At 41.1% G+C, this 26,908-nt stretch overlaps 1 protein-coding gene across 1 annotated transcript in view; it reads right to left on the bottom strand.

The window, feature by feature from the left end:
• The window catches only part of ATG7 (autophagy related 7), a 98,160-nt gene that overhangs the window by 49,407 nt on the left and 21,845 nt on the right, over positions 1–26,908 (bottom strand). The window contains exons 12-16 of the mRNA XM_056866520.1: positions 24,228–24,422; positions 22,509–22,712; positions 22,254–22,369; positions 19,483–19,558; positions 16,039–16,119 (exon numbers count right to left, since the gene is read on the bottom strand). Of these exons, the coding sequence (XP_056722498.1) occupies positions 16,039–16,119; positions 19,483–19,558; positions 22,254–22,369; positions 22,509–22,712; positions 24,228–24,422 (672 nt within the window). The remainder of the gene's footprint in view (positions 1–16,038; positions 16,120–19,482; positions 19,559–22,253; positions 22,370–22,508; positions 22,713–24,227; positions 24,423–26,908) is intronic.

Below are 26,908 nucleotides of genomic sequence, written 5' to 3' on the forward strand. Positions count from 1 at the left end.
AAAAAGAGGAAGACACAACAAGAGATGGATTGACTCAATAAAAGAAGCCACAGCCTTCAATTTGCATGATCTGAGCAAGGCTGACAAAGATAGGACATTTTGGAGGACTTTCATTCATAGGGTCGCCATGAGTCGGAAGCGACTTGACCGCACTTAACACACACATGCACCAACAGGTACTACTCCAAACACAATATTGATACTATCCTTGCACAGGCAAGACAAAGAGATGGAGGAACCAGGAACTGAAAATAGAAAACTGGGGTTAAGCGCAGGAGGGAGGTGAAGAAAGAACGATGTAAACTGAGGCTTAGGAAAAGCTTCAAGGAAGATGGTCTTAAGAAGGGACTGAAAGGAAGAAACAAAGAGACTTCACACATACCAGAGGAACAGCCAGTTTCAGTGTGGGGAAAAGAATGGATGAAAGCTTGAAGAGGAGAGTAAATGCCCATAGAAGCTATTAATAGTAATGCATTGCAAAAATAAGGGCTATTAAAAACATTACATAAAAGACCAAGGAAACTGGTGATGCTGAAGAATGTTCTGTCTTCCTGGATTAGTTACATGAAGTTCATGAAAAACTAATTCTTGCTACTTCCTTGTTACACTAGACTAGAAGAACTCTCATAGCATACTTTTTAAGAAATTTGACAGGCAAGTAAAACCAAAAGGATCACGAGTGCTACCACACCGAAAAAATGTAATGGTCTAGCAAGAGATGTTCTTACGGTACAGGCGCTGGGTATTTTAAACATGCAATTCTGATTTGCTTCTCTTAACATTATTTTGGTGCATACAGCAAAACAAATTAATTCTGCTCTTGGAGAGTTAAGATGATTTTAACATTCTTACTGTATTCCAAGAAATTATTTAACAACCCAACCAGATGTGCAGAAATTTCTTGCAGCTGTCTCTTTATGATATGCTGTATATGGAAGTCAATGTATACACTTGGATTGTGTTCAGTAATGTGACTATATCCATCTTTGCCAGTTTCCCAGTCACCAATGGGGAAAAAGTCAGGTACTTTTGCAGCAGCGTTGCTGTTTTATTGTGTTTTGTAATGGCAGGCTCTGTTTTTGATGGTAAAATCAAAACTGAGAATATAATTTTTAAATGACAATGATTAACATACTATAGAATGCCAAGATGCTTCACGCATAGTACTATGAAAAACAATGATAGCATTCATGCCCTAAGGTTAGTGAATGTAAAAGATTTTTTTAATAACTGTACAATACAGGGATGGAAAACATTTTTTTTAATGGCTCATCACAAACTCCCACATTAAGAGACCACACAAGCATTCTCTGTCGGTAGTAAGTATTAAAGCCACCCAAAACACAATGCATAATTCTAAATAAAGATTCCTTGATTAAATATATACCCATTTTGTAAACACGCAAGCCTACCACTAAGATATCTCACACACAATTAAAGTTCATCAACATTTCTATAGTTGTACAAGTCTCCCAAATAACATAAAGCATTTTCATGTAGTATATATGCAGAAAATATACACATGCACACATCCCTCTATTCAATGTATATGAACTTGAGAGAGGTGGGCTTAAGTAGCACCTCTGCCATTAATTCATAGTGTGACTTTTTTCCATTTGTGACTATTTCACATGGGTGGTTGTGAGAATAAAAAAACGATTCAGCATTTCACTTTCCAGAGAGTGTTATAAAGAACAATATTCCATATTCCATTTCTTATATACCCCAATTACACGAATCCACTACACCTATATATAAATCAGTTTCAGAGGACTGCCATGATGGTCTTTGGCAAAACCACTAGGCGTGAGTCCAATAGCATCTCAGAGACCAGCAAGATTTTCGGGGTAGGAACTTCTGAAAGTCAAAGCTCCCTTGGTCAGATACGAAGGGAGCTTTTGACTCTCAAAAGCTTACGTCCCCAAAATCCTGTGGATCTTTAAGGTGCTGTTGGACTTGAACCTAGCAATATATAAAACAAATTGGGATAATTCTCTTCAGCTGTGGAAGGGGTGGAGTGAGGCAAGTAAGAAATCTTTTAGCAGATCTGTATTGGAACTATTAAAATCTATTTTATCTATTGTGTGACACTTGACATCTATTTATTGGTCTGGCTGAAAGGCAGGTAGACGGATCAAAGTGTAAGATCTAGAAGAGACCTGTTTTATGATCAGTTTAAGTATTTGCATTATGACAGACTTCAGTGCCATGAAATATTAAAGGATGCCAGTGATCGAGACAGCTTACAGCCTTACAAGCCAGGAAGAGACCAGCGCTGAAGAATGACAGGGACAAAAAGTTGCTCTCTCCATCAAGATGATGACATAGAAGAGGCCTAAAGGCCAGACCAATCTCGGTGGACCATGCCTCCTCACCTCAGAAGTCACAATAAAATATTCATGTGAATCACACATGGATTGATTTTGTGAATATATGTGCATAAATGAAATTACAAAACATCGGTATTACAATTACCATATTGTCCGGCGTATAAGACGACTTTTTAACCCAGGAAAATCTTCTCAAAAGTTGGGGGTTGTCTTATACGCCGGGTGTCGTCTTATAGGGCGGGTGCTGAAACTTCCGAGCCGGACTGGAGAATCTGCCTGGGGAGCCACCTCCGCTCTGTCCATGTCCGCCGGAGGAGGGAGGGGAAGCGAGCCCGGCGAGGGTGCTCGCTGCCCGGCTGGGAGTCGGAGCCAGGCGCGCCGGGGCGCACGGAGGGAAGCGCTTGGCCGCGCTCCGGCGGCAGCGCTCCAGCCCAGACTGAGGGTGGTTCGGGGCTGAGCGAATGCGGGCTGCGAGCTCCTCCTCCTCCCCCCCTGCCTCCCTCCCTCCCCGCCTGAGCGTTGGTGCGTCTGGCTCCGCTCTTGCAGCGCGGCCAAGAATGTGACCAACTCCCCAGGCGGGGCTCTTCCAGGAACAGGCGCCGCCTCCCCCCGGCCGGCTCCCGGCCCTTGTGCAAAAGGCGAGCGAAGGGGGGCGGCAGGGGAGCGCGCGAGGGGCGGGCCTCGGCTGCGGAGGAGTATATCCCAAACTCTATATTTTAACTGGAAAAGTTGGGGGTCGTCTTATACGCCCAGTCGTCTTATACGCCGGACAATACGGTATATATGTGCAATCACTATATAGCTTTATGACTGTGATAAAAAAATAAAACCTGTGCATCCTGAAGGTCAGGTGCAAACAGGAAGAGTGAGAAAACATCTCTGTTGAGCCACCAATGACATCATTTTGGGCTGCATTTCCCAAATTGTGGATGCATAGTTTTCTCTTTATTTCCCCGAAATTACTATGTTAAACAAGCAGCATGTGGAAACAGTATATCCATGGGTGATACAAGTATAAACATTTCCTGTTATGAATTCATCCATACAAAACAGTGCAGCTTTCATTTGGATAGGGAGATCTGCAATGGTATTAACTGGTCTATTTCCCATTGGTTGTGAGAGTAGTTACAAAATATCAATGTTGAAATGTTACACAGATTGTTTTGTGTTGCTACTGATGGCAAGCATAAACTTTTACCTACTGTATGGCATGTCCAGAGAAGTATCCTACCAAGCAATCTCCAGAAGTATACAACAAGCAGACAATCGCTCTATATTAACAACCAATTACCAATGATATTTTACCATGATGTGCATACAACTAGTGACTTGCCAAGTGAGAAGGAAGCAGAGGCATGCACACCTAAAATGAAAGAGCCTCCCCCTTGATATTAGTTGTGTGACTCTCTTCTATTTACCTGTCCCCAAACCTACTAAGCAAGATGACTAAGAAGAGGTGGTTTCAAAATGGATTTGAGGAGGGAGATCAAAGGATGGGCGCAGCTTAACAAATAGGGATCGGCCAGGCAGGGAGAAAAAGGGGGCACAGTGACTGAAAAGAATGAAAGGATGCCAAGATGGAAAAATTCCACTGCAAGGTTTTCAGATACTGGATGTATGTTGCCAGCCACCTATTTATCAGGGGACAACAGTCACAAGAGAGCAACTAACTTCTCCCTTCAGTTAGGAATTAAATACAGTTTTTGCTTCGACAAGAAAACCCTAAAATGTTGCATAAACACTGGCATTTGCCAATGTCCAAATATACGGTTTGGCAAGACCTTCCTGTTTAAGTTTGCCTTTGGCATTGAAAGCTGTTTGAAAAGGCTAGGAAAATTTCACTGAAACAGATGAGAATCAGGGGAGGGAAGTTTGCTTTGGGTACCTACTCAGAGGGATAGCAAGGCTATGAAACTCAATAAAATAAAGACCTATAGATTCAATGATTAAATAACTGTAATAAAATAGAATGCAGCACCATAAGAATGTCTCCTACCATATGATAAAAACTCAGCTTTATAAGCGCTGGAAAGAACTACTAAAGAAGTCTTTAAAAAAAAAAGACTTCTCGAACTTGTCAGAAGTTGAGGGATTAGTGTCATCACAAAGCTGTCCAGTAATTTCTGCTCCCTCATTTTATGCCTATGTTTCAAAGGCGTTGGGAACCAGTTATTTTTTATGTTAGTAAAAAGCAAGGTTTCAAAAGTTTCTAAGTTATTTGGAAAACACTCTGTAGAGAAATGACAAAGCAGGAAGCCAGCCTTACAGCAATCCAAAGAATCATTACAAACATGCTGTGCTCTGATTCAAAAGATATCAAGGGTTATATGGTGCTTGACTGACTTCTCAGAGCAAGACTTCAACACAACATAGGGGACATGGACTTCAGACAAAAATTTATTCTGTTCTACAATTACATACACTGTTCCACAAATTTTTTTTTAAAGGAATACTTTCCAGAGACAGCTTATGTGAAGCAGTTTGATTATTTGAAATGCACTGGATGAAAGCCAAGTATTACTAATAGATATTATTTCTGTTTATTTCCTATGTCTTTAGCGAATTTCAAGTAAGTGTCAAATTTTTAATAAGGCCAGTAAAGCCCAAGATTTTCCTGTTCCCCAGGATCATTCTTGGGGGATATAATGGATTTCATATACCCCGCAAATCTGTAGATTCACAATTAAAATACCCCACTTTAAATACAAAAAACAAAACCTGACAATTCCCAGGTTTTTTAAAAAAATCCAATATTCTATAGCTCGTTCTATGTCACAGAGACTAGTAGTTGTACAGACTCCTTCCCATATCCGATTCAAAACTTTTAATTAAAAATAGATTTAATGGGTATCTCTGGATGCCTGAAATGAATCCTCTCACAAGATCGAAGTCCAAGGAAGCACACTCACACTGGAAAAATGCTGCTATGAACTACTTATTGTAATTACCGTTACCTATACATCACCAGAGGGCAAGCAAAGTAAATCTCAGCTGCCTCTCTGATAGCCAAGAATAGCCTTCTGATAGCCTTCTATCTCTGATAGCCTTCTGGGCCTACCTTCAGATTTACAGAGGGAAAAGTCTTCTGGATGCCAGGTACAAGTCAGGTGAGGAAAGCTGTTTCAGACTCAAAGGAAAGGAAAAGTGTCAATTGTCTAGACTCTGATCTGTAGTCACTGTAGTCCCTTGAAAAAGCAGATGGCAGTAAGGTCTGCTCTTGGATGCTGCCCACTAACATTCCCTGCCTCTTCAGCCCCACCCACCCATTTCAGGCTGCCCCTTCCATGCCACATGCCACCTTGCTCAACTCACCCATTCTCTGTTTAAAGTGTGCCGGCCAAGTTAGACTACCATCTGGCCTCTGTAGGACCTGTGCCATCTCCTGGCAAAATGCATTGCTCTGATACCTACTGGAAAGAAACTGAGACCTGGAAAACTTAGAACTTACTATACCCCTCTTAGAACAGATATCTCCCCATATCCTCTCAAAGTCAGAGAGAAGAAAAAGCAGAGCATTATTTCACACTGGGGAAAAAATCCTGAAGGAGGTAGGTAGGCAGGGTGGATATTTTTGTCATGTTGTATCATATTCTAAGGCCAATGTTATATTTGGATCTCTACCTATCAGCAAAAAGGGGACTATTTTGTTATGGGGGCAGGAATTCTTGCCAATATGGGGGTGATCCATTTATCTCGGTGGCGTTTAAAGAAGGGGCATTCCATCATTTTATCAGATAATGTGTCAATTTTCTTTGAATTGCATGAGCAAAGTCTGTCAGAGTATGGTAGATTTCCATATCTTCCATTTAATACTGCTGAGAGTGCAGCATTTAAACAGGCGAGCATAAAGGCTCTACGGAAGGAAGGGACTGTCAGGTTGTAAAAGAATTTGCAAAGGGGGAGGCATGCCAAAGAATTGAGTTGAGGTTTTAAGTATCAATTATACAGTATGACATTTTCATTTTTTGAATTTATGGTTGTTAGCCGCCCTGAGCCTAACTGGAGCCAGGGAGGAGCAGGATATAAATTAAATAATAATAATAATAATAATAATAATAATAATAATAATAATAAAAAACAGGGGTAAAGAAAATTGTGATTTTCTCCTTCAAAGCTCTTATAAGAAAGCTCTGAAACAAATGCCCATCAAATTTGAACCATGGAACCCACAGGAACCAAATTCTCAATCCCAGGTCTCTGCCTTTCTAATCTCTATCTCTGTACTTTTACCAACCACATCACCTATTCCATCTGATTTATTTATCTGGAAGCTCTTAAAATTCTCAAAAGAGCAAAAAAAATTACTAATAATCTTATTTTAATTCTGTAGGACAAATTATGTTTACTGGTTTTGCTTCTATCACCACCACACTTCACACATCATTTCCAAGTGCAAACTTTATTTATTTACATTATTTATAGTCCGCCTTTCTCACTGAGAGTCAATCAGAGCTACTTGTTCTTCAAAGTGACTCTTTTTTTCTTAGCTTACTATCCTCACATGAACACATGAAGCTGCCTTATACTGAATCAGACCCTTGGTCCATCAAAGTCAGTATTGTCTACTCAGACTGGCAGCGGCTATCCAGGGTCTCAGGCAGAGGTCTTTCACATCACCTACTTGCCTAGTCCCTTTAACTGGAGATGCGTGGATTGAACCTGCATGCCAAGCAGATGCTCTGCCACTGAGCCACAGCCCCTCCTCCTCAGGTATGTGTTGGGACAAGAACAAGTGGCAGCAACTTTTTGTTACTATAGCTGAGGTAGGCTAGAAGGCAGCTCACAGCGATAATACTAATACAATATATCCTTTGTGTATTTGTTTTTACATTCTTCATACAAACTTCATTGTTGCAAGAGAAAGGCAGTCGAAAGTGCAAATGCAAGGTCCATCCCATTAATTTCTCAGAGGCTTGAAACTGTCCCCAGAAGCCCCAATCCAGAGGAAGTTAACCATACTTGTGGCATTAAAATCAATAGCCCAAGTAAGTTGCAGGGCATGGTTTGAAACTAAGCAGCTCTAGATTTGGCCTGTGCCTTTATAGTGAAAAGTGAAAAGTGCCTTGAGTCCCCAGTGATAGAAAGATAGACTAAAGATGTAATAGTGAGCACATTTCAGTGGGAATTAATCATATCTCTGGATCAGGGTTGAACTGTTTGAAGATAAAAGACACATGACAACATTGCTTCATTAAATATCTAAGTAAGATTAGTTTTGTCAGTACATGAGATCTCCCACATAAGCCATGCGGTCATTCCCAGAGGAATAACAGGGTATTTACTTTTCAGTGATGGTGACATTCATATATAGTGTTGAAAACTTTACAATAAACCTGGAGCAACTCAGGTAAACACTGCTGCAAAACTTGCTTGAGGTGGCTCATTTCCTGGTCTTACCCCATCTGTTTGAATGTTGATTCTTTCATGCAGCTGGGAATGGTATTTTAGCAACTGTGACAAATACTAGATATATTTCTACTTCTCGTGCAAATCTGGGTGTAAAATATATGAAGATCTGTCTCTTTCAAAGTCACATTGAAAGCTCATCTCTTCAAGTTGTTCTAGATGACTCTAGTCAGGCCTGATTCAGCTATAGGCATGCACTTTAGAAGGCTTATATCAGATCATTCACCATGTACAAAAAGCTATCCCTCAACAACATTTTTAATTTGCTTTGGTATAGTGCATAAATAAAAACATTATTAAATAATCTTGCCTCCATTTTGTCTTTCTAAAAAAAAATAAAGGTCCCCTGTGCAAGCACCGGGTCATTCCTGACCCATGGGGTGACATCACATCCCGACGTTTTCTAGGCAGACTTTGTGTACAGGGTGGTTTGCCATTGCCTTCCCCAGTCATCTTCCCTTTACCCCTAGCAAGCTGGGTACTCATTTTACCGACCTCGGAAGGTTGGAAGGCTGAGTCAGCCTTGAGCCGGCTACCTGAAACCAACTTCTGTCGGGATCAAACTCAGGTCGTGAGCAGAGCTTAGACTGCAGTACTGCAGCTTACCACTCTGCGCCACGGGGCTCCTTTGTCTTTCTACTAACAAATAATTATTTACATTTTTAAGATTTATATGATTATACCATTTGACTTGTATTCACTAAACTATTTGAGCCTATTCATTATTTCTTACCAACAGTAAGGAATGTCTTCTAAGAAAACGCTCCAGATCGCTTCATTTCCCCATATTTATAGGTTTTTAAATCATCTCCCAATGATAGCTAGGTGTCCCACATGACGGGGCTCACATTCTTGGCTAACTAACTATATTATAGTTTTAAGCACTATACAAAGTTATCCATATTCAAACATCTTCTTAAAATACAGAAAAGCTGTGTTAGTTCATTCGCGTTATGTTTTAACATAACAAAAAATATAAAAAATAGGGATTACAAGTTTCTCGTGCATATGACTATTTGCTGGCTCTGAACCAATACATACATCTTTGAACTATATCTTCATTTCTATATTTAGTTATGCAATAATGCCATTCTCAGACACTTCTTGCACCCGGGCCCAGACACATATCCTATTTATTGCTATTAATTATACTATTAATACATGAAAGGCTATGTTGGTCTGCAGTAGAACAGCTAGATTCAAATCCAGTAGGACCTTAGAGACCAACAATATCTTCCGGGTATGAGCTTTCAAGAGTCAAAGCTCCCTTCTTCAGATACTTTGAGATACTCTGCTTTTTGATGCTTTGCTAGCCACAATAAAAGGCAGCTTGTTTTTGTTTGTTGGAACTGGTTGGCCCCTGTGTGAGATATGATGCTAGACTAGATGGACCACTGGTCTGATCCAGCAGGTCTCTTCTTATGTTGTTCACATTCTCCAATTTTGTGATCCTACTCCTATTGCACTGTTCATTCTTTCTACAGTTTATATCCTGTAATCTGCCTTGAGTCTCAGCAAGAAAGATGGACTATAACTAAAATGAAATAAATTAAAAATTGTGACAATCTGGGATTCTGCCTGGAAGCAGGCAGCAGACTAGCTGGGGTCTGATATTTATTTTTGGTAAACCAACTAGAATGTGCAACAAACCATGGTTTATTTTCCTATGACTTTTGCCTATTCTTATTGAAGGCAGTAATAGTATATACTGTAACTGTCTATGGAGAACAGTTTTCAGAAGTACATGAGCTATGAAAATTGTGAACTCAGATTAGAATGTTAGTGTGCTGTAGACCAAATACTGTTGATCTAGAAATCAACAGAATTTTCAGCTGAACACAGACTTTACAGAAACATTGGTTCTTGTAGGTTATTCGGGCTGTGTAACCGTGGTCTTGGTATTTTCTTTCCTGACAGAAACACATTAAAGAACATTAAAAATACCAAGACCACGGTCACACAGCCCGGATAACCTACAAGAACCAATGAACTCTGACCGTGAAAGTCTTCGACAATTCATTAAAGAACATTGTTTTAAAATCTCACAAATTATGTGGACAACACCCAAACAAACTATAGGCTGGCTGTTGCCTCTGAGTAATCTGTCTTATGAAAAACAACCTTCTTCTACCAGCCTGACTTGAAGTGACATCACTTATTTTAGATGGAGGTCAAGGACTGGAGAACTAAATAGTAATTGAAGCCAAGAGGGCTGGGAGGGCTTCCCCCACTAGATGGTTAGCACCATTATGGAAAAACCAGAGTTCCTTTGCTAAGAGGTATTTATTTTCTTTGTGGTTGCTATATATGTCTGCCCCACTTGGCAAACAACTCAGGAGTCATGCGTTGATTTCTACAAGCATGTCATGTAATTTTTGAACATTTGTTTTCATATTGACTTAGATCCAATAGAAAAGGAAGTAAAATATCAATGGAGTATCTTCTGCATTTCAATTAAAACAACAACAACTGGGAATGAGGAGAAATGTGTTCAGAAAGCATTTCTTCCATGTAGTCATTTTAAAAGAGCCCTGCTTTACACAAACAGGTTTGATGATTTAATAAAATCTGACTTGGATTTTAACAGCTGTGCTATTCCCATAGTGATCTTGTTTCATGTGGTGAGAATATTAAATTACTTCTGTACTGAAAAGGTTGCTTTATAGGTCTTATACTGGAAACCTAACATTTACATGCCCAACTCCATTTCAGTGTTAGAATATGTTACCTCATCATATCTAGAAATCTAATCCCAATGGCAAAGCCGATTACATGTTTACCTTGACTTTGTTTGGGTTTTTAGTATGCTAAGTAATAATTTCATTCCCTATACTCTAACCTAAAAATATCTGTCTGAACGCTTTTGAAAAATCTTAATATTGTAATTAATTTTCTTTCACCTTGCTTCTATTTTTTAAATGTAGCTATGCAACATAGGTCGTGCAGAAAAACATACACACACATCTAAATATTTACACAGCAATTATACACTTCTTGAGCTCCATAAAAATTAGTTCTTATTTCTGATTTTCATGTGTATCAGAGAGAAACTCTATGTTTTAGTCATAAAGAGAGCCAGTCATTCACACTTCAAACCAATCTTTAGGCAGAGCTATTCCAAACCAGCTGTATGCCTTACATATTTTTAGCTTCTTGAGGGAGCTATTGAGAAATTTTGGGATGGCCACTGTGAGAAATCAACTTTTAAAATTTTGGCCTAAATATACCTTTTATAACCTCCATCCTTATTAGCTGTACACATGTTATGATTAGAACTGCAGGTAACTGCTTTCTAGATGAGTAGATTCAGCCCAGATTGCTTGACAATTGTTTAAAAACACACACACAAAAACAGAGGAGTAAGTATACTGGAGTCTCATAAGCATGATCACTGAGACAGAACTCCAGATTTTCTGGCTGTGTTTAATCGGGAATAACTGCAGTCCTGCACTTAAGCTACTGTACATCCTTTATCTCTGTAGGCTAACTAAATCTATTTCAACCCTTTAAAAATAGACCCTGATTTGACTAACAGGTTTATTGGGAGATCTAGTTTAGAAAATTGTGGCTTAACTCATGATACACAAGTCAGAGAATCAACAAGAATAATCTATTTTGTAAAGAGATTTTTTGCCTCAAAGCTTTTAGTAAAGTATTGCCGGCTTTCAGTGAGTAGACATATGAAGTCAGTGTAGTTAACACATCATGCTTTCAGCAAGTACAGTAGAGCTACATTTTTCTAAGTCCATCGGCGTCAAGGGGGTTAGAAGAGAACACTGTACTTAGAATGGTACTGTTTGGCTATCAAAAGGTTTAATAACTTTAAAAGATGTACTGAAGACACACTGAGGATATTAATACTGTTCAGCAGGAAAGAGGCTAACACCAATATTGTGTACAGTTTGAGATAATGAACCCATGAACCGGCCTTATCCTGGCTCAGACCATTGGTCCATCAAGGTCTGTATTGCTAACGCAGACTAGCAGCAGCTCTCCAGGTTATTAGGTAGAGGTCTTTCACATCACCTACTACCTGATCCTTTCAATCCGAGATGCTGGGGATTGAACCTGGGGCCTTTTGCACACAAATCAGATGTTCTACCACTGAGCCATGGCCCCTCCCAAAATACAGGGCAGTTCCTTCCTTAGAAACTTATTGGGAGAGAGGAAATAGAGGAGAAGATGGCTAAAAGACAAATTGTCTGCCATTTCTAATTTACTTACTGTCATGGGAAAAGCATAACTCAACCTTCTTGGATAGCACCATGAGCAAACAGTATCCCTCCAAATCTACAATGCACAGAAGTTCCTTAGCAGATAAGTCACTGAGGAAAGAAGTTTCCCTGAGGGCATAAATTTTGAAACCCACTGCTTTAGGCCTTAGGCTATTCAAAACATCACATAAAGTTTATTTTAAATATATATATTTATTTAAAACACATATAGGCCACCTTTCCACCAAATAAGACTCCCAAAGGCAATGAACATCAGACATTAAAACATTAAAATAACATTTAAAATGTATATAAAATATTTAATTAACACAATAAAAACATATAAAGATACAAACACACACGTAAACTATCAGGGAGAAGGGCCAATAAGAGTTTACTGGGGATACACCAAATCCAACAGAAAAGTCTTCATTTGCTGGCGGAAGACAATGACAGAGGGAGAAAGATTAATCTCCTTGGGGAGGGTGTTCCCAAGTTTCAGCACCATGACTGAAAAGGTCCTGCCTCGGGTTGCCACCAGTTTAGCCTCAGGGTGGGGACACCCGAAGCAAGGCCTCTGAAGCTGACCAGAGGGGACAGGCAGGAAAATAATTTGATCTTGTATTAAGACATGTTAGAATCATTAAAAGGTATCAAGGAAGAAGCTAAAGCTGCAACAAATAATGGCTTTGTTTAAGGGCTCCTAGAAAGTTCATGAAATGAGACTGGTTTGAGCAAGGTGGGGAGAGGTACTCCCTGGCTCACTGCTTATATACTTAGCTATTACAGCCCAAAGGATTTAAAACGAATGTCAAGCTATCATCTCACCCATCCCCTACCACAAGCCCCAATGTTTTTAGGAATGAACACCTAACAAAATACAAAAAAGTCACATGGGAGGTTGAGGGGGAGGCGGAAATGAAGTGGGTGCAAATATAGCTTCATTACTTGAACTTTACAAGTCTTAACTAAAGATAGTTTACCTTCCCAACATGATACACTTAGTTACATGCATTGTAAATTCTAGAATAAAACCACTGGGGGCTGCAAAACTCACAGGAAGAATCCCCCCCCCATTGCTGAGCCTGCCAAGGCCGCGCCCCCCAGTCCCAATCTTGGCTGGCAAGCTTGCTGTGGGCTCACCAGTTGAGGCAGCAACCCCCCCCCATCTTGATCTCAGCTGGGGAGCCTGCTGGAGGCTCATCAACTGAGGCAGCAACTACCTCCCGCAGTCCCGATCTCTAGGCGGGTGTCAGTGTCCCGCTGGTACAGAGTTTTAGATTTTTTCTGCAGACCCAGGGGGTCCCCTGAGACTGCAGGAAAACCTTAGGGGGTCAGTCTGCCCCCTAGGTGCGGATTTAAGTAGGCAGGGGGCAGACTTGGGAATTAGATATATAGATGTGAAGATTCTTGCACTCCTAATGAAACATACCAGTTATATTAGCAAAACTTATCAGTATTCCATTACAACAGCCAAGTTTCTAGGAAGAAAATGTTCATGTTCTCATAAGGACTACATTATTCTTCACTCTTGCCCCCTTCCAGTGATCTTGGAGGTCCTGTAATATATATTTACAGCGCAATCCTATGCCAAGTTACTTTAGTCTAAACTCATTGGGTTCACTGGGCTTAGACTGGTGTAATTTTTCACAGGACTGCATTGTTAAGAGTATGAAGGATATATATTGTACAGAAAGTGAATAGAAAATGTCTGCAGTGAATCCCTCACATCACAGAATTAATAGCACTTACACACAAGCCAAATTATGAGTCACACCTACTTGGCATTCACAGCAGGAGCTCTCAATCAAGATGATTCCTTGAACATGGACTGATACACCTAAGGAAAAACTGAAGAACCTAAGAACTCAGAGAGTCTTGCATAAGCTGTGAAACAGTGTGTGTGTATAAATAAACTCTGAGCCGTGAAATGCTGCGTTTGCCAATAAGTTTTTCAGGTAAAAGAAATCCCAGCATTGTAACCTCAGTTAACCATGCGAAGAAATCTTTTCTTAGATGGGGCAGGAGTAAGGATAGCTGTATTTTGTGCTAAACAAACTTCTGATGAGACGGTAAACTATTCCCGGAGAATAAGTACACAAATGTACATCAATTCAGTTTAACTTTGCCAATATGTTCAGGTTGGGAAAATCACATTTTTGGGTTTTAATTATTTTCAATATGAAGATGTTACATTTTTTTCCCTTTTTGCTACGGTCTGACAATGTTAACACCAAGCAAGAGGAGAAAGAATAGGCTTGTGGGGATGGTAGAGAGAGTGGTAGGCCAAAATGGGAGCAGAATGGGAGCTGTAAGAATGGTAGCAGTAAGGAACGTCTAGGAAGAACATCAAAACTATTTCCCAAGCACTAAACTAAATGTTTAAGGGCTTCCTTACTTTTAGAAAGTTAAATGTGCGGTGCCATTCTAGAAATATGGCTACTTAGTGGGATATCAGTCCTGCTGATCGATTGGTGCAACAGGGTTATAAAAGACAGACAGCTGTAACAGGAACAGTGGAAGTTAAAGCAGCAAAGAGAAAGGCACTTGAGAGGGATTAGTACAAGGAGCCAGGAAGAAGAAAAGGCAAAGCCAAGGCTAGGGAATATCAGCAGTCTCAGACTGATAAGTCAGACAGGAAGAGACCTGGAAAAACTAGAAGAGAGCTGCTCCCCAAATTCAATTTAAATTAAGATTATTTCAACCCTTATTTCCCCAGACCTTACCTGGAAACGTAACCCCCTAATGGGGCCCCAAGTCATTACATCTCAAAAGCTGAATGAGGTTCTGTCAAACCCCATCTGGTGACAACTCAGATTGGCACCACAGTATATCAATGTCTACGTTCGCAAAAGGCCACGCATTTAGAGATTCTCTCACCAAGAGTTAATTGAAGTTACCCAGGAATATAACAGAAGTTTCAATTCTGCCATGGTGGAAACTCAATGATTAAAAAAAATGAAACTGTCCTTGTACAACACAAAATGAAGGCAATCAGCTGGAAGTTATCATTCTTATCCTTAGTCTGGAGTTGAGCAAGTCTGTGACTTTGTTACACAAGTAGTAAACCAATTACAGGTCCCTTCTGTTTCGATATTACTTTAGTGGCATGGGAGCTACTGAAATACCCGGATTCCTCATGCTTCTCCAACAACATCAGAAATTCAAGTTCATCTGAGAGGAGCCCTTAGCACAGATAAGGATAGGGTAAGGCAGTGGAGGTAGGAGCATCTGATTATACCTCTAAAAGGAGGCCAACTCCATATTTTGGGAACATAATATTCTTAATATTAAGTATTGGGAGACCCAAAAAAGAAAATTACCTCAATTCAACTCAAATATACTACTGAACACTGTGTACTATACATAATCATCTTGTAATTTTTATCCTGACAACTGAATCTCTCTCTCAAAAAAAAAAAAAAAAAACCTTAGACAACTGACTTGGCAGCCAATATTTAAAGGAAGCTAGAAAATTATCTAAAATTATACAGCCAAAGAATTTATTCTGTAATAATACTTCATAGAGTACCGTATTTTTTGCTCCATAGGACGTACCTGACCATAAGACGCACCTAGTTTTTAGATCTTGTTTTAAATCTTGTTTTCCTCCTCTAAAAACGTGTCTTATGGAGTGAATGCCGGCTAGGCACGTGTGCGTCGGGACGGCACAAGCCGGCGTTCCCCGCCCCGACGGCCAGCTGGGAGGCAGGCGGGCCGCACAGAGCCGGCTGGGCGTCAAGGCGGGGAACCCCGGCTCGCGCCGTCCGGACGCACACGCGCCCAGCCGGCTCTGTGCACCCCGCCCACCTCCCAGCTGGCCGTCGGGGCAGGGAACGCCAGCTTGCGCCGTCCCAACGCGCACGCGCCCAGCCGGCATTCACTCCATAAGACGCACAGACATTTCCCCTCACTTTTGAGGAGGAAAAAAGTGCGTCTTATGGAGCGAAAAATACGGTATGTACATGAAACGAGAGGAAAATCTCTTGTAATAAACCAAGTTATAGATACCATGAGAGCTGTATGCAAAACAATATATACAGGAAAATCATTCTTATTCTGTGTAGCCAAAGAAGCTTCAAACTTACTTTGGGAGAACAGGCGGTACACTTGTCAAAAGCCAGACTGACAGGAAGGACATTATCAAACCTTGATAAAAAACCTCGAATCTGAAAAGAAAAGAGACTAAGATCACCATCATGCGACTAATAGTAGTGTGTTATCAAAGTTAGTGTGTTATCAAAGTTTTTGAAAAAAGCACCAACCGACATGTATGATTCTGGACAGCAAGAATCCCATCAATGCTAGCATGACTTTCTGCTGAAACCGATTTTACATGCGACATGTTTTGGTCATATAGGCAGTACTATCAACATGTAGCATTATTTCACTCAAGACAGACACCCTGCTCCACCTAGAGTTTAAACTCCCTCACTGCAACAAGTGACAACTGAAGAAGAAAAAAACATGAACACAACATGCAAATGGCAGGAAAAACACTATTAAGTGTACTGCCTGGGTTCTTGCTGTACACCAGTTGTCAAGAAGAAAGGGTACACACAGCTCCTTTTCCAACTGTTTGAAGCTAAATTTCTGTGTATTACAGAAGTGTTTGAGACTAGAATATTTCCAACCATCAGCTTTAATAAGCACTTTGGGAGAGGCAAAATAGGTAATGTGATACGACGGGCCTATAAAAGGGATCAGCTTTCTTAGTCTGTCTTTCATTTCCAGTGTTCAAAACAGCAATATCGTTCAAGCAAGTGCTTTGTGGCCAGCACATGTTCTCTTTTATTTTACAAAACGTGTTGGTACAAAACCACTAGAACACCATGCAACGTATTACAAGGCCTCATACGAAACTAAGTTTGCATTAGTTCCTCACTTTACTAAATCAAATCTGAATACAGTCTGCACAGATCTTATCCTTGTGACTTTGTTCCAGTGCTTGGAGCTAGAGTGCCAAAACAAACCAATGTATTTCCTTGCAACCATTTAACAGCATTGTAACAGCACTGTCCAAACTGTCCAATACCTGCTACTATATGCTAGTGTCTACATGTCCATTATTATCGCTAGCTGTGGCATCCCTGGCAGCCTCTCACTGAAGATTTTCTGAAGTTGAGATAATAGCCTGGATCCAGTAGAGGCTTCCCATGAAAAGGAAAGGGGGGCGATCTGTGTTGATTCCCCCCACCTGTTGAAAACCTCTGATCATCCCCCAACTTCATGTTGTTCCCGGAGGTCCCCTGTCTCCCTAGGAGCAGCATTTCAGAGGGCAGTTTTAGCAGGAAAGCAAGGAAAAACCCTCAGCAGAAATTACTAACAGATCCAAAATAAAAGTTAAGTGGCAGCTTAAAAAATAACAATATTGCAATGTAAGACAGAGCTTGCTATTTTAAAATATGCAGAAATTGTTTTTAGAATGCTTACAGGGAAAATTATGGCGGGGGGAGGAGTTGAGGCAGAGAGATTTAGTATGACTGCCATATACACATTTCAAATGTAATTCTCCATGTAAGGAACTGAAACAGAAGTAGTTCTTAAACATAATGTACATATGTTTGTTTTTAATTTATTTATTGCCTGCAGTTCTCACTGAGGCTCAAGGCGGATTACGCAGTTTAAATCAACGAAATCCATAGGATGAGATATGATAAGCAATATAATAGGACTGGGATTACAGCAATCTGAAACAAAGCACAGAGTAATAGACACGATATGTTGAACAATGTGGGCAATAGTGTTACGTAAGTAGGATGATACATACAACAAACATACTACACATCGTAATATGGGTCACAGTTCCAAAACCTTTATAAAAGCACTTTCCTGTGCCGTTATGTTACAATATGGTCCTTGGCTTTATAAAAATGCCCTCCTGAACAATTCTGTTTTAAACAGTTTGAGGAATGACAGAAACGTGGGAGCCTTCCTGACCACTAAGGACAGGGGAGAGAGAACGACGCCAGCCTAAGGCAGCAGAGTTCCAGCCAAGCCAGCCAGAGTTTCCAAAACGGCAGAGGGAATACACCAGCTTGAAAAATGCCTCCTGGTTTGCAATTAAAAAAAATGGGCTGTTGTACTGAGTGTTTGTTTCAAATGGACACCAGCCAACTTGGCAGCCCAGGTGCCAGCTGCCTGTGCCAAAAATGCCCAGACAGAAACTTCTGAGTATGTCACATGAAACGCCTATGAACGAACACATGGGAGTAAGGAAAATGAAGGAGATTGAAACAGAATTTTTTTTGGGGGGGGGTCAGGGAGTAGGAGGAGAGTTTACACAGTTCTGCCAATCCTGCAACACGATTGGGGAAGCCCCTGCATAAGGGGCTTCCCCAAAAAGTAATCACAAAGATTACCTTACAAAACCTGCCAGTGATAGGGGTGCCCTTCAAGCACATGGCCTGCAATGTCCGAGGACCATTTCCCAAACTTATTTAGAGGGAAAATAAATATCTGTTGATGTTATACATATCCTGAAAAGCTGGATACCATATGCAAAATGTGAGCCATGAGCCATATTTTAAGACACATGGACTATTTTAACATAAAGCTACACAGAATAATATACATTAATATTATTAATTAATAATTAATTAATATTATTAATTATTAATATTATACAATAATATATATATATTTACCTTGCACAACGTTTGTGTATATGTCCAGATGTGTATTGTAAAATTGTGTATGTATGACCATTGAGGAAGGCCTCTAAAAGGCCAAAACACGTCTGGTCAGATTTTGGTTATTTTATGTACTAACACCAACTATTACTTGTTGGTAGTATTTGTAACTATGTTTATGCTTTCTAGGAAGCCTGTATTTTAGGCCCTGAGTTTTTAAATACAATTGTGCACAATATATAATAAAAATAGATTTATTTGTTGTTATATTTGAGAGTGTTTAGCCCAACCCCTTTGGTTTTCCCAATGCGATTTTTATTCACTTGGTGCTATCTAGTTTTCACAATGGGGAAAGCACCTTAGCTAAGATCAATCTATTTCTTTGTGTAAAAGAACAAAAAGGTATCAGGGGATGTGTCCTGAACTGGTTCAAATAATTTGTCGTGGTTCTGCCTGTCAACACCTCCTTGGATGAGGAAAGGATGAAGCTGGCCCCAGCCCGTGGAGGCCACAGGAAGACCCACCAGAGAAAGCAGAGACTTCGTCTGGTGCAGAAGGGGGGTCTTGGGCCAAAATCAGCATGCCACACCCTCAGTCTCACAGCCCGGGTTCTGAGGTGGAAACAGAAGCACTGCAGCCGCCAGCCTCACCTCCAGGGACGCCAGACCCTTCGGATCACTGGAGAAGGCCAGCTTGGAAGGAGGCACAGGAGCTGGTGATTGGCAGCCCAGCACTGGTCAACTTCGGCCTGTGAGCTTGAGACACCACAGGTTGCCTGTACTGACTCATTATGTGTAATCCGCCTTGAGTCTCTGTGAGACAGGTGGACTAAAAATAATGTAAATTAAAAAATAAAAATAAATAAAATAACACACCTTTATTCATTCTTAGTTTACTAACCTGGTGAGGCACAAGCCCGAGAGAGGTGGGAGGTTCATTCATTCTGTCATCACTACTGCTAGCAACAGCATAACCACTTTAAAAGAGAGAGATAAAGATGACGATCTGCCCTGAAGAGTCTGTAATCCCAGTTTTAAAGAAGTCAGAATGACCTCTTCAATGAAGTGAAGCTTATTACACGCCTCCATCTCTTCGTAGAAGAGGGAACTGAAATACAATTGCGTTGATACTTCTCCAAAGGTAAAGAAACCATATCTCGCCCCATTTTTAGTGGCTCCATCCTGAATGGACTTAGCATGGCAACCAATCCTTACGCCAGTAGCAACTGTCAGTTTTTGGACAGATGCATTTGCCCCTCTCATAGGCACACAGTGGTTAGGACTGTTGCTCCTGTGACTCTGCAGTTCACTGGTGCAGCTTGCAGAGGCACAAGAGAACTGACAGCTCCATTCATCTGACTTGCTTTCAGCGATTCTGACGCTCTTGAATAAATTTGTGGAGTTCTACACAGACGTACCTGTTCGATCAGTGTTTGGCAGATTAGGCTTTGTTCCCGCTCCCTGGTCATTACCAACCTCAGCTGTCTCCAGTATGCTCTAAGAGGAGACAGTCCAATGGACTGCCCTTGAAAGAGGCAGGATCCCAAAGTACTACGCTCACCCACACCACCCCTAGCATGCAATGAGCCATGTAGTGGAGTGCAGATGCACAGAGAGCTGATGTTGCTGGGACAACCAGGAGATGGGGGGAGATTCTGCCTCCTGGTGGACAGTCAATTGGGGCTTGCTGGGCAAAATGATGGGTGTATGGGTCAGCCAATCAGTATGAGAAGCTCATGCCACGTGAGTCTGTTGTCAGGACACAATCTCAACGGTGATTGGTGCTCTGTCCCAACTTCCCTTTATTCGGGATTTGAACACATCTGGGGCTTTAGCTGCTATCCTTGTGCTTTCCACTGCACCATACTTTTCTCTGGTCTTCCCAGTTCTGTTCTGTATGGCTGGTAATGACGGCAAAATGTCTGGGAGGTGCTGAATACCCCATGCTGTATCTTGCCCCCATGCACCCAAGATGGATGAGTGGTTGGAGAAGTGCTCCTGAGAGAGAGGTATGGGTTCTAGCCCAGTCACTCCCTACTATTTTGTGGCTGATCACCTGTTGCTGGGCAAAAGGTAAACTTCACCCTCTTTCCTGTATTCCCTTTAGTGGGAACCACACCTGTCCCTCCTGTCTGCCACACAGATGCCTGTCCCCAGTGAGCTACCAGTGGGCTGATACAATTGCCTTTTGGTAGAAGTGCAATTGTGTGTTCCCATCTTGCTGCCCTTATGTCTGCATTTCTCTTGCCCAACGAAAGGCTGGGGCTCCCCTGCCCGGGACCCAAACCACTGTGTGAGAGATCTTGGGTGTTTTATTAGGGTTTCCTCTGCTGAGTGAACTACAGAAGTGTGACAGTGCCAAGTTTCCTTCCCTAGAGTGCACCTGGCCAAGGGGAACTTTGTGGCTGGCAAGGGCTCAGTCCCATATCTGCAAAGCTCCCTTGTCTGTAGAGCTCACTCCAAGGTTCCTTCCAGTTGCACCACAGTGCCCCTTCCAGGAAAGAGAACTGTCTTCCTTTCGTTCCCTCCCTTGGTGTACTCCACATATGGACACAGGTTATCTGACATCTGGGGAACCTTGACCAGACAGGTCTGCATTGGTTGGCAGTCTCCATCTGCCTGCCACAGAGACATCAGCAATATGCTGTTCCATAACTGATGGATAACAGAGAGGTTGTATTGGACTTTGGTGCAATCACTACACTTTATGTGCCTTGGTGAGGGGTATTTGTCAATTATTTCTTCCCTGTAGAACAAACTAATGCTCTTGGCACATGTTTGGCACCCATAAAACAGCTAGTATGGATTTGGACAAGTTAAAAATGATCACTAGCACGAATACTTTCATTTTTAACTTCATTCTGGAATCTTTTTTTATTTTAACAGTACTACTTAGAAATTATATAATGCTTTCACATTCAAAGCAATTCACACACATTATCTTTTAAATACAGATTTGTCTGTAAAGTCTGTCAGTATAATTCCCATACTGCAGATGGCAGACTGGGAAAGAGTGATTTGCCTAAGACTGCAGCAGCAGCAAGACTTAAACTGGCAACTGCATAGATCACAGCTTGTTCTGAGCCAATACATGACCCCAGCTCCTTTTATCATATCAGTGTTGTAGTTACTGCTTTAATATTTAAATATGAAAAAGGAATCTCTCCAATTGTCCAAAGACCCTCAGCCAGAATATACTGATGAACACATGAAGCTGTCAGTATTGCTACTCAGACCGGCAGCAGCTCTCCAGGGTCTCATGCAGGGGTCTTTCACATCACCTACTTGCCTAGTCCCTTTAACTGGAGATGCCAGGGATTGAACCTGGGACCCTCTGCATGCCAAGCAGATGCTCTACCACTGAGCCACAGCCCCTCCCCTAACAGTGTAATAAGTGAAATTAAGGATTTCCAAAATCACATTCAAGCAGTGCTGCATTTTCAGACTATATGGTATCTATCTAATATTTTGTAACATGAGAATTGCTAGATTAACTTCTGTTCAGCCAAATATAGATATGTTTCATTTAATCAATACCTTTCATTTAAATAATTCTCCTCCCCTTTGGCATCTGGTTCAGAATTCGGAAAAAAATGTGTTCCGAATTTTATGCATGCAAAGCTGAATGATTTCATGAAAACTCAAAATATTTTCCCCACAAATACAACTTACCCTTCTGGATGTTGCAATATTGATACCATTAATTCTACCGCAAGGGCTCCTGCTATCATGGCTAACCCCGGCCGACTGACTGTGCATTGCTGATCTAACGTCCGATCCCTGGTGGACTACAAAGAAATGTGGTTTTCAGTGTTATACCTCCTATCTGCACAAATCGTTTAAAATCCTTTTAAAAAATAAACCAGGATAGTAATGATCAAATAGAGATGTTTCCAAAGAAAAGTAGTGAATATGAAGTCTACTTACATCACCTGGTGCTACAACATCATTGCAGAAATAGCAACCGAGTTTATAGCCTGGAATATTTGAAAATAGTGATGATCCTAAAAGATCCGCTGATCCAGCAGGGTTATTGCAAGGAGAATCGCCCACCTCTTGATGCTTGGGTTTCTTTAGCCCATGTCTCATCACCACAAAGGTGTCAAATCCCAACGCAGCATTGATGACCAACTTCATAAAAATATTCATAAGAAAACAAAGTGAAAATAAGGCAAATGCAGAAAAAAGTGAAACTATTAATAAACACCAGGTTGGGTCAAAAAATGCCGTTGTGCCTGAAGAATGGCAATTCTGTTGGCAGAAGAGACATTTTTTGTGAATTCCCTCTTCCCACTGCAAACAGCCACTGTTTTCCTTGATCCCCCTCCATGGCAGCAGAATGGGCAGGGGGTCCAGTTGCCTGCAGCACAAGATGGGAATGAGAAAGTTTCCATTCTGCAACCTTTCCTCCACTTGCAGTGGTTTGGATCCAACCAATTTTTAAAAATCTTTTTAAAATCTTTTTAATTTTCATTTTTGGCTCCAAGTTACATTGACAAACCTACTAGTGTTTTGCTTAAATTTGAGTTTGTGAAAAGAGCTAGAAAATCTATCAGATACAGCAAATATGTTCACAACTCACATGTTGAGCAATCTTTCCTGACTTTTCTGGTATCAACAAATCTTTGGATAAAAAAGTTGCCCGTAATTCTTTCATTGTTAGTAAATTAAATGGCTTATTCAAGAGACAGCACAGAGGCTCCCCGCAAACTGCATGCAACAATGCACCAGTTCCAACAATAATCACACAGTCCATATTTCTACCACCATTTAAAAAGCAGTTAGTAGACTGAAGTGGGAGAAACTGCTGCAATATAAAATAGGGGAATAGGTGCACAACAGGTATATTTATACACTTCCAGATAGCATACAACGTTGCCAGTATCTTTAGTTATCAACAGGCTACAGGGATCCCCAGGCTATACACAAAGTACATTTTATATAATTAAATCCACTTTATACATTGCCAGGAAAGGATGCAGAGATATGCTCCTGGAGATTTGGTTCAGATTTTTCATCCTTACCACAGTCCCTCCTCCCCTTAGACACCATGAGCCAATTTGTTACTTCCTCTTTAGAGCTAGCCATACTTGTCAATATACCCAATCAGGAAAATTATGGTTTGTACCGCCTTACAAGTCAGATTGCAAGCCACAGTTTGTTTTCACTTGCAATTCTGATTTGAATGCAAGCACAAACTATAGTTTGATGAATCTGATGTAACTGCAAACTATGGTTTTGCAGCAAAACATGATCTAACTAATTCGCCTGGCACTGAAGGGGAGCAAAGGGGGATGAATCACACAAGCAAGCCCAGAGGCCCTCAGAAGCTCATTTACACAGCACCAAACAAAAGTATGGCATTACACCTGAAGTAAAGCAGTTTCTCATCATAAAAAGTCAAGCCAGAAATGCTTTTCAAAACAGCTTCTAAACATCTAACATATCAGTGGTTCTGAACTGATGGCTGCCTCTTTCAGATATTACTAACATAACTGTGATGTATTAAGTGCAATTGAAAAGGCTGATTTATGGTTTAATCAACAACCATAAATATCTATCAAATGCTTTCAAACAGCCTACGCAAACTGTGATGTGCTGCTTACGGTATGCCTCTAGGGTACTAACAGTGTTCGTATACAGTACCTTCCTTTTGCTAGCCGCAATTACAGCTGGAAGCCATCTGCTTTCACGAGTATCCATTAATAAAAATATGATATCGTGCATTTCAATGAGATTTTCCAGCTGTGCCACATCCTTGCAAGCCTGCTCCATGGTGACCTCAGAAAAATTCACTGGGTGGCCCGGCATTGGGATGCTCATGTTAAAACCTTCAGCATTCTAAAAGGGGAGAAGACAGAAAAGGGGCATTTAAACACAAGGTAATACTCTCATATAATGTGTTATTTAAGACATACGACTTTTCAAGATAGTGGCAAAAAACTATGGGTTAGATCCAACTGGGGTTTTTTTCCCTCACAATTGAGGCTTCTTCCACTGGAGGAAGGCTCTCTGTTCATTAGAAAGGTACACTGGTATACAATCCTGTTTTTATGACTTATGAAAATCCACATGCCAAACCAAGTAATTAAGCCCTATCCTAAAGGCTCTGTTCAGCTTGCAATATTTAGAAAATATATTATTTTAAATAAAGTAAATATTAAATACTGTATTTAGTAGTAACCATAAGGTGATAGTGCTGGTTCCTGTGATCCTGTGTTCCAGGTGCAATTAAGTTGTACTCAAAAAATGACAAAACCAATGACTCCCGCAAGCAGACAAAATGCCAAACGGAACAGGTGTCAGCCCACTGGAAGAGCAGACAGGCAAGTAACGCATAAAGGCTCACAAAAATAAAGTGCACTTAAAGCAACCATTTCATAAATATCCTTGTTACTGGACAGCTGCATTAGAAAACAACTAAATGTATAGGTGTCAGAGCCCTCTCACATAAACTATATACACTAAGCGAGGAACACCAGGAGCCTTCCCAGACGCTATCGTTTTTTCCTGACAGATGGGGCAGCTGTCACTAATCTGCCCAGACAATGCTGACCCACTAATCACCACTGTTTTCAGGGTATCATTGTTTCCTAGCAGTCAATACGCGAACCAGCTGCTGGGAAACTGAGATCCTTGCACAAACGTTAACTGTTGAGCATGCTGGATTGTGAGAGGTGGAAGTTACATAATGTATTTAATATTATTTTTAAGCCTGCTTTTCTTCCAACATAGTTGAGACCCAAGGCAACCACCTAAAAATACAAGCAACTGATTGAAGCAATACAGTGCAATAACATCAGTGAATTAAAACACACACAGCCAGGTAATTACTGGCCTGACAACAGTGCAGAAAAACAAAGGACATGGCCCACAGTCCACATATCATCCTTAACAGGTCCCCGAAACCCTCCAGTTTCACAGTCTGTTTGAGAGGCCAGCAAGGTGGACCACCTCTTATCTTCTCCAAGAAGCTGTTCTAAAGAAGAGAGGCAGTGACTGAAAACACCCACGTCCAGACAATATACTCCGTGTGGGGGGTAGGAAAGAAGACATCAATATTACAATATTACAAGCAGAGCTGCTAGAGGGGTACATATAAGGAGAGCCGGCCCTTCAGTCATGTAGGTCATGAAGGGCTTTAAAGGTAAGCACCAGCACTTTGAATCGGCCCAGGGAAAAAAATTGGTAGGTAGTGAAGAGATCTCAAAACGGGAGATATCACACTCCCGGGGCAGCCCACCACAGATAGCAAATGGACTGCTGAACTTTGCACCAAGCAATCTTCAAGTGAATACTGATGTAGAGAATGTTGCAATAATCGAGCCTTGAAGTTACGGGAACATGGATCAACGGGTCAGTTGTTAACCAAAATAGGGAGTCAGTTTCCACACCACATGCAGCCAAAAGAAAGCATTCTTCTCTGCCATATTGACCTGCTTCTTCCATGGGAGAAACTGACCCAGAAGGACTCTTAAGCTCTTCACAGAGTCCTCCTAAGAAAGGTGGACTCCATCAATAATAGGAAGAACCAGCCCCATCTACAGCAACAGGCTTCCCAATCAACATAACATCCATCTTGTGTGGGTTAGAAAAGAAACAGCAGCAGCTGTGATTTTATTTAATGTGATGTATAGTTTGATATCATCAGCACATTGATGACCCCTTACCCTCTTACCCTTATTCCTTTTATCCCCTTCCTCTCCTTGGCCCTTCTTTCCTCCCTTTTTCCTAGCTGTGTCCTTCCTATCCCCATATTAGTCCATCTCCACCCTTTTCTTCCTGAACCCCCATCAGAATGAATGATATCGAACGGTAGGCACTATTGCACAGCTACCTTATAACATCCTCCTGAGGTGGGTAGTTCTGGATGCCATCAAACAAAGGTTTACTAAATTGTGACATTTAGATTGTTTTAACTCATATTTATATTATTGTATATCTGCTTGTTGTTAGCCACCCTGAGCCCAGTTTGCTGGGGGAAGGCGGGTATAAATAATATTTATTATTTGTTGAAGGCTGTCACGGTCAGAGTTCATTGGTTCTTGTAGGTTATCCGGGCTGTGTGACCGTGGTCTTGGTATTTTCTTTCCTGATGTTTCGCCAGCAGCTGTGGCAGGCATCTTCAGAGGAGTAACACTGTCCTTCAGTGTTACTCCTCTGAAGATGCCTGCCACAGCTGCTGGCAAAACGTCAGGAAAGAAAATACCAAGACCATGGTCACACAGCCCGGATAACCTACAAGAACCAATATTTATTATTGTTATTACCTCACAGGGTTGCTGTTGTGAGGATAAAACAGGCAAATGTAACAAAGTAAACTGCTT

The sequence above is a fragment of the Euleptes europaea genome, chromosome 1, assembly GCF_029931775.1.
Source record: "Euleptes europaea isolate rEulEur1 chromosome 1, rEulEur1.hap1, whole genome shotgun sequence".
Taxonomy (NCBI): Eukaryota; Metazoa; Chordata; class Lepidosauria; order Squamata; family Sphaerodactylidae; genus Euleptes; species Euleptes europaea.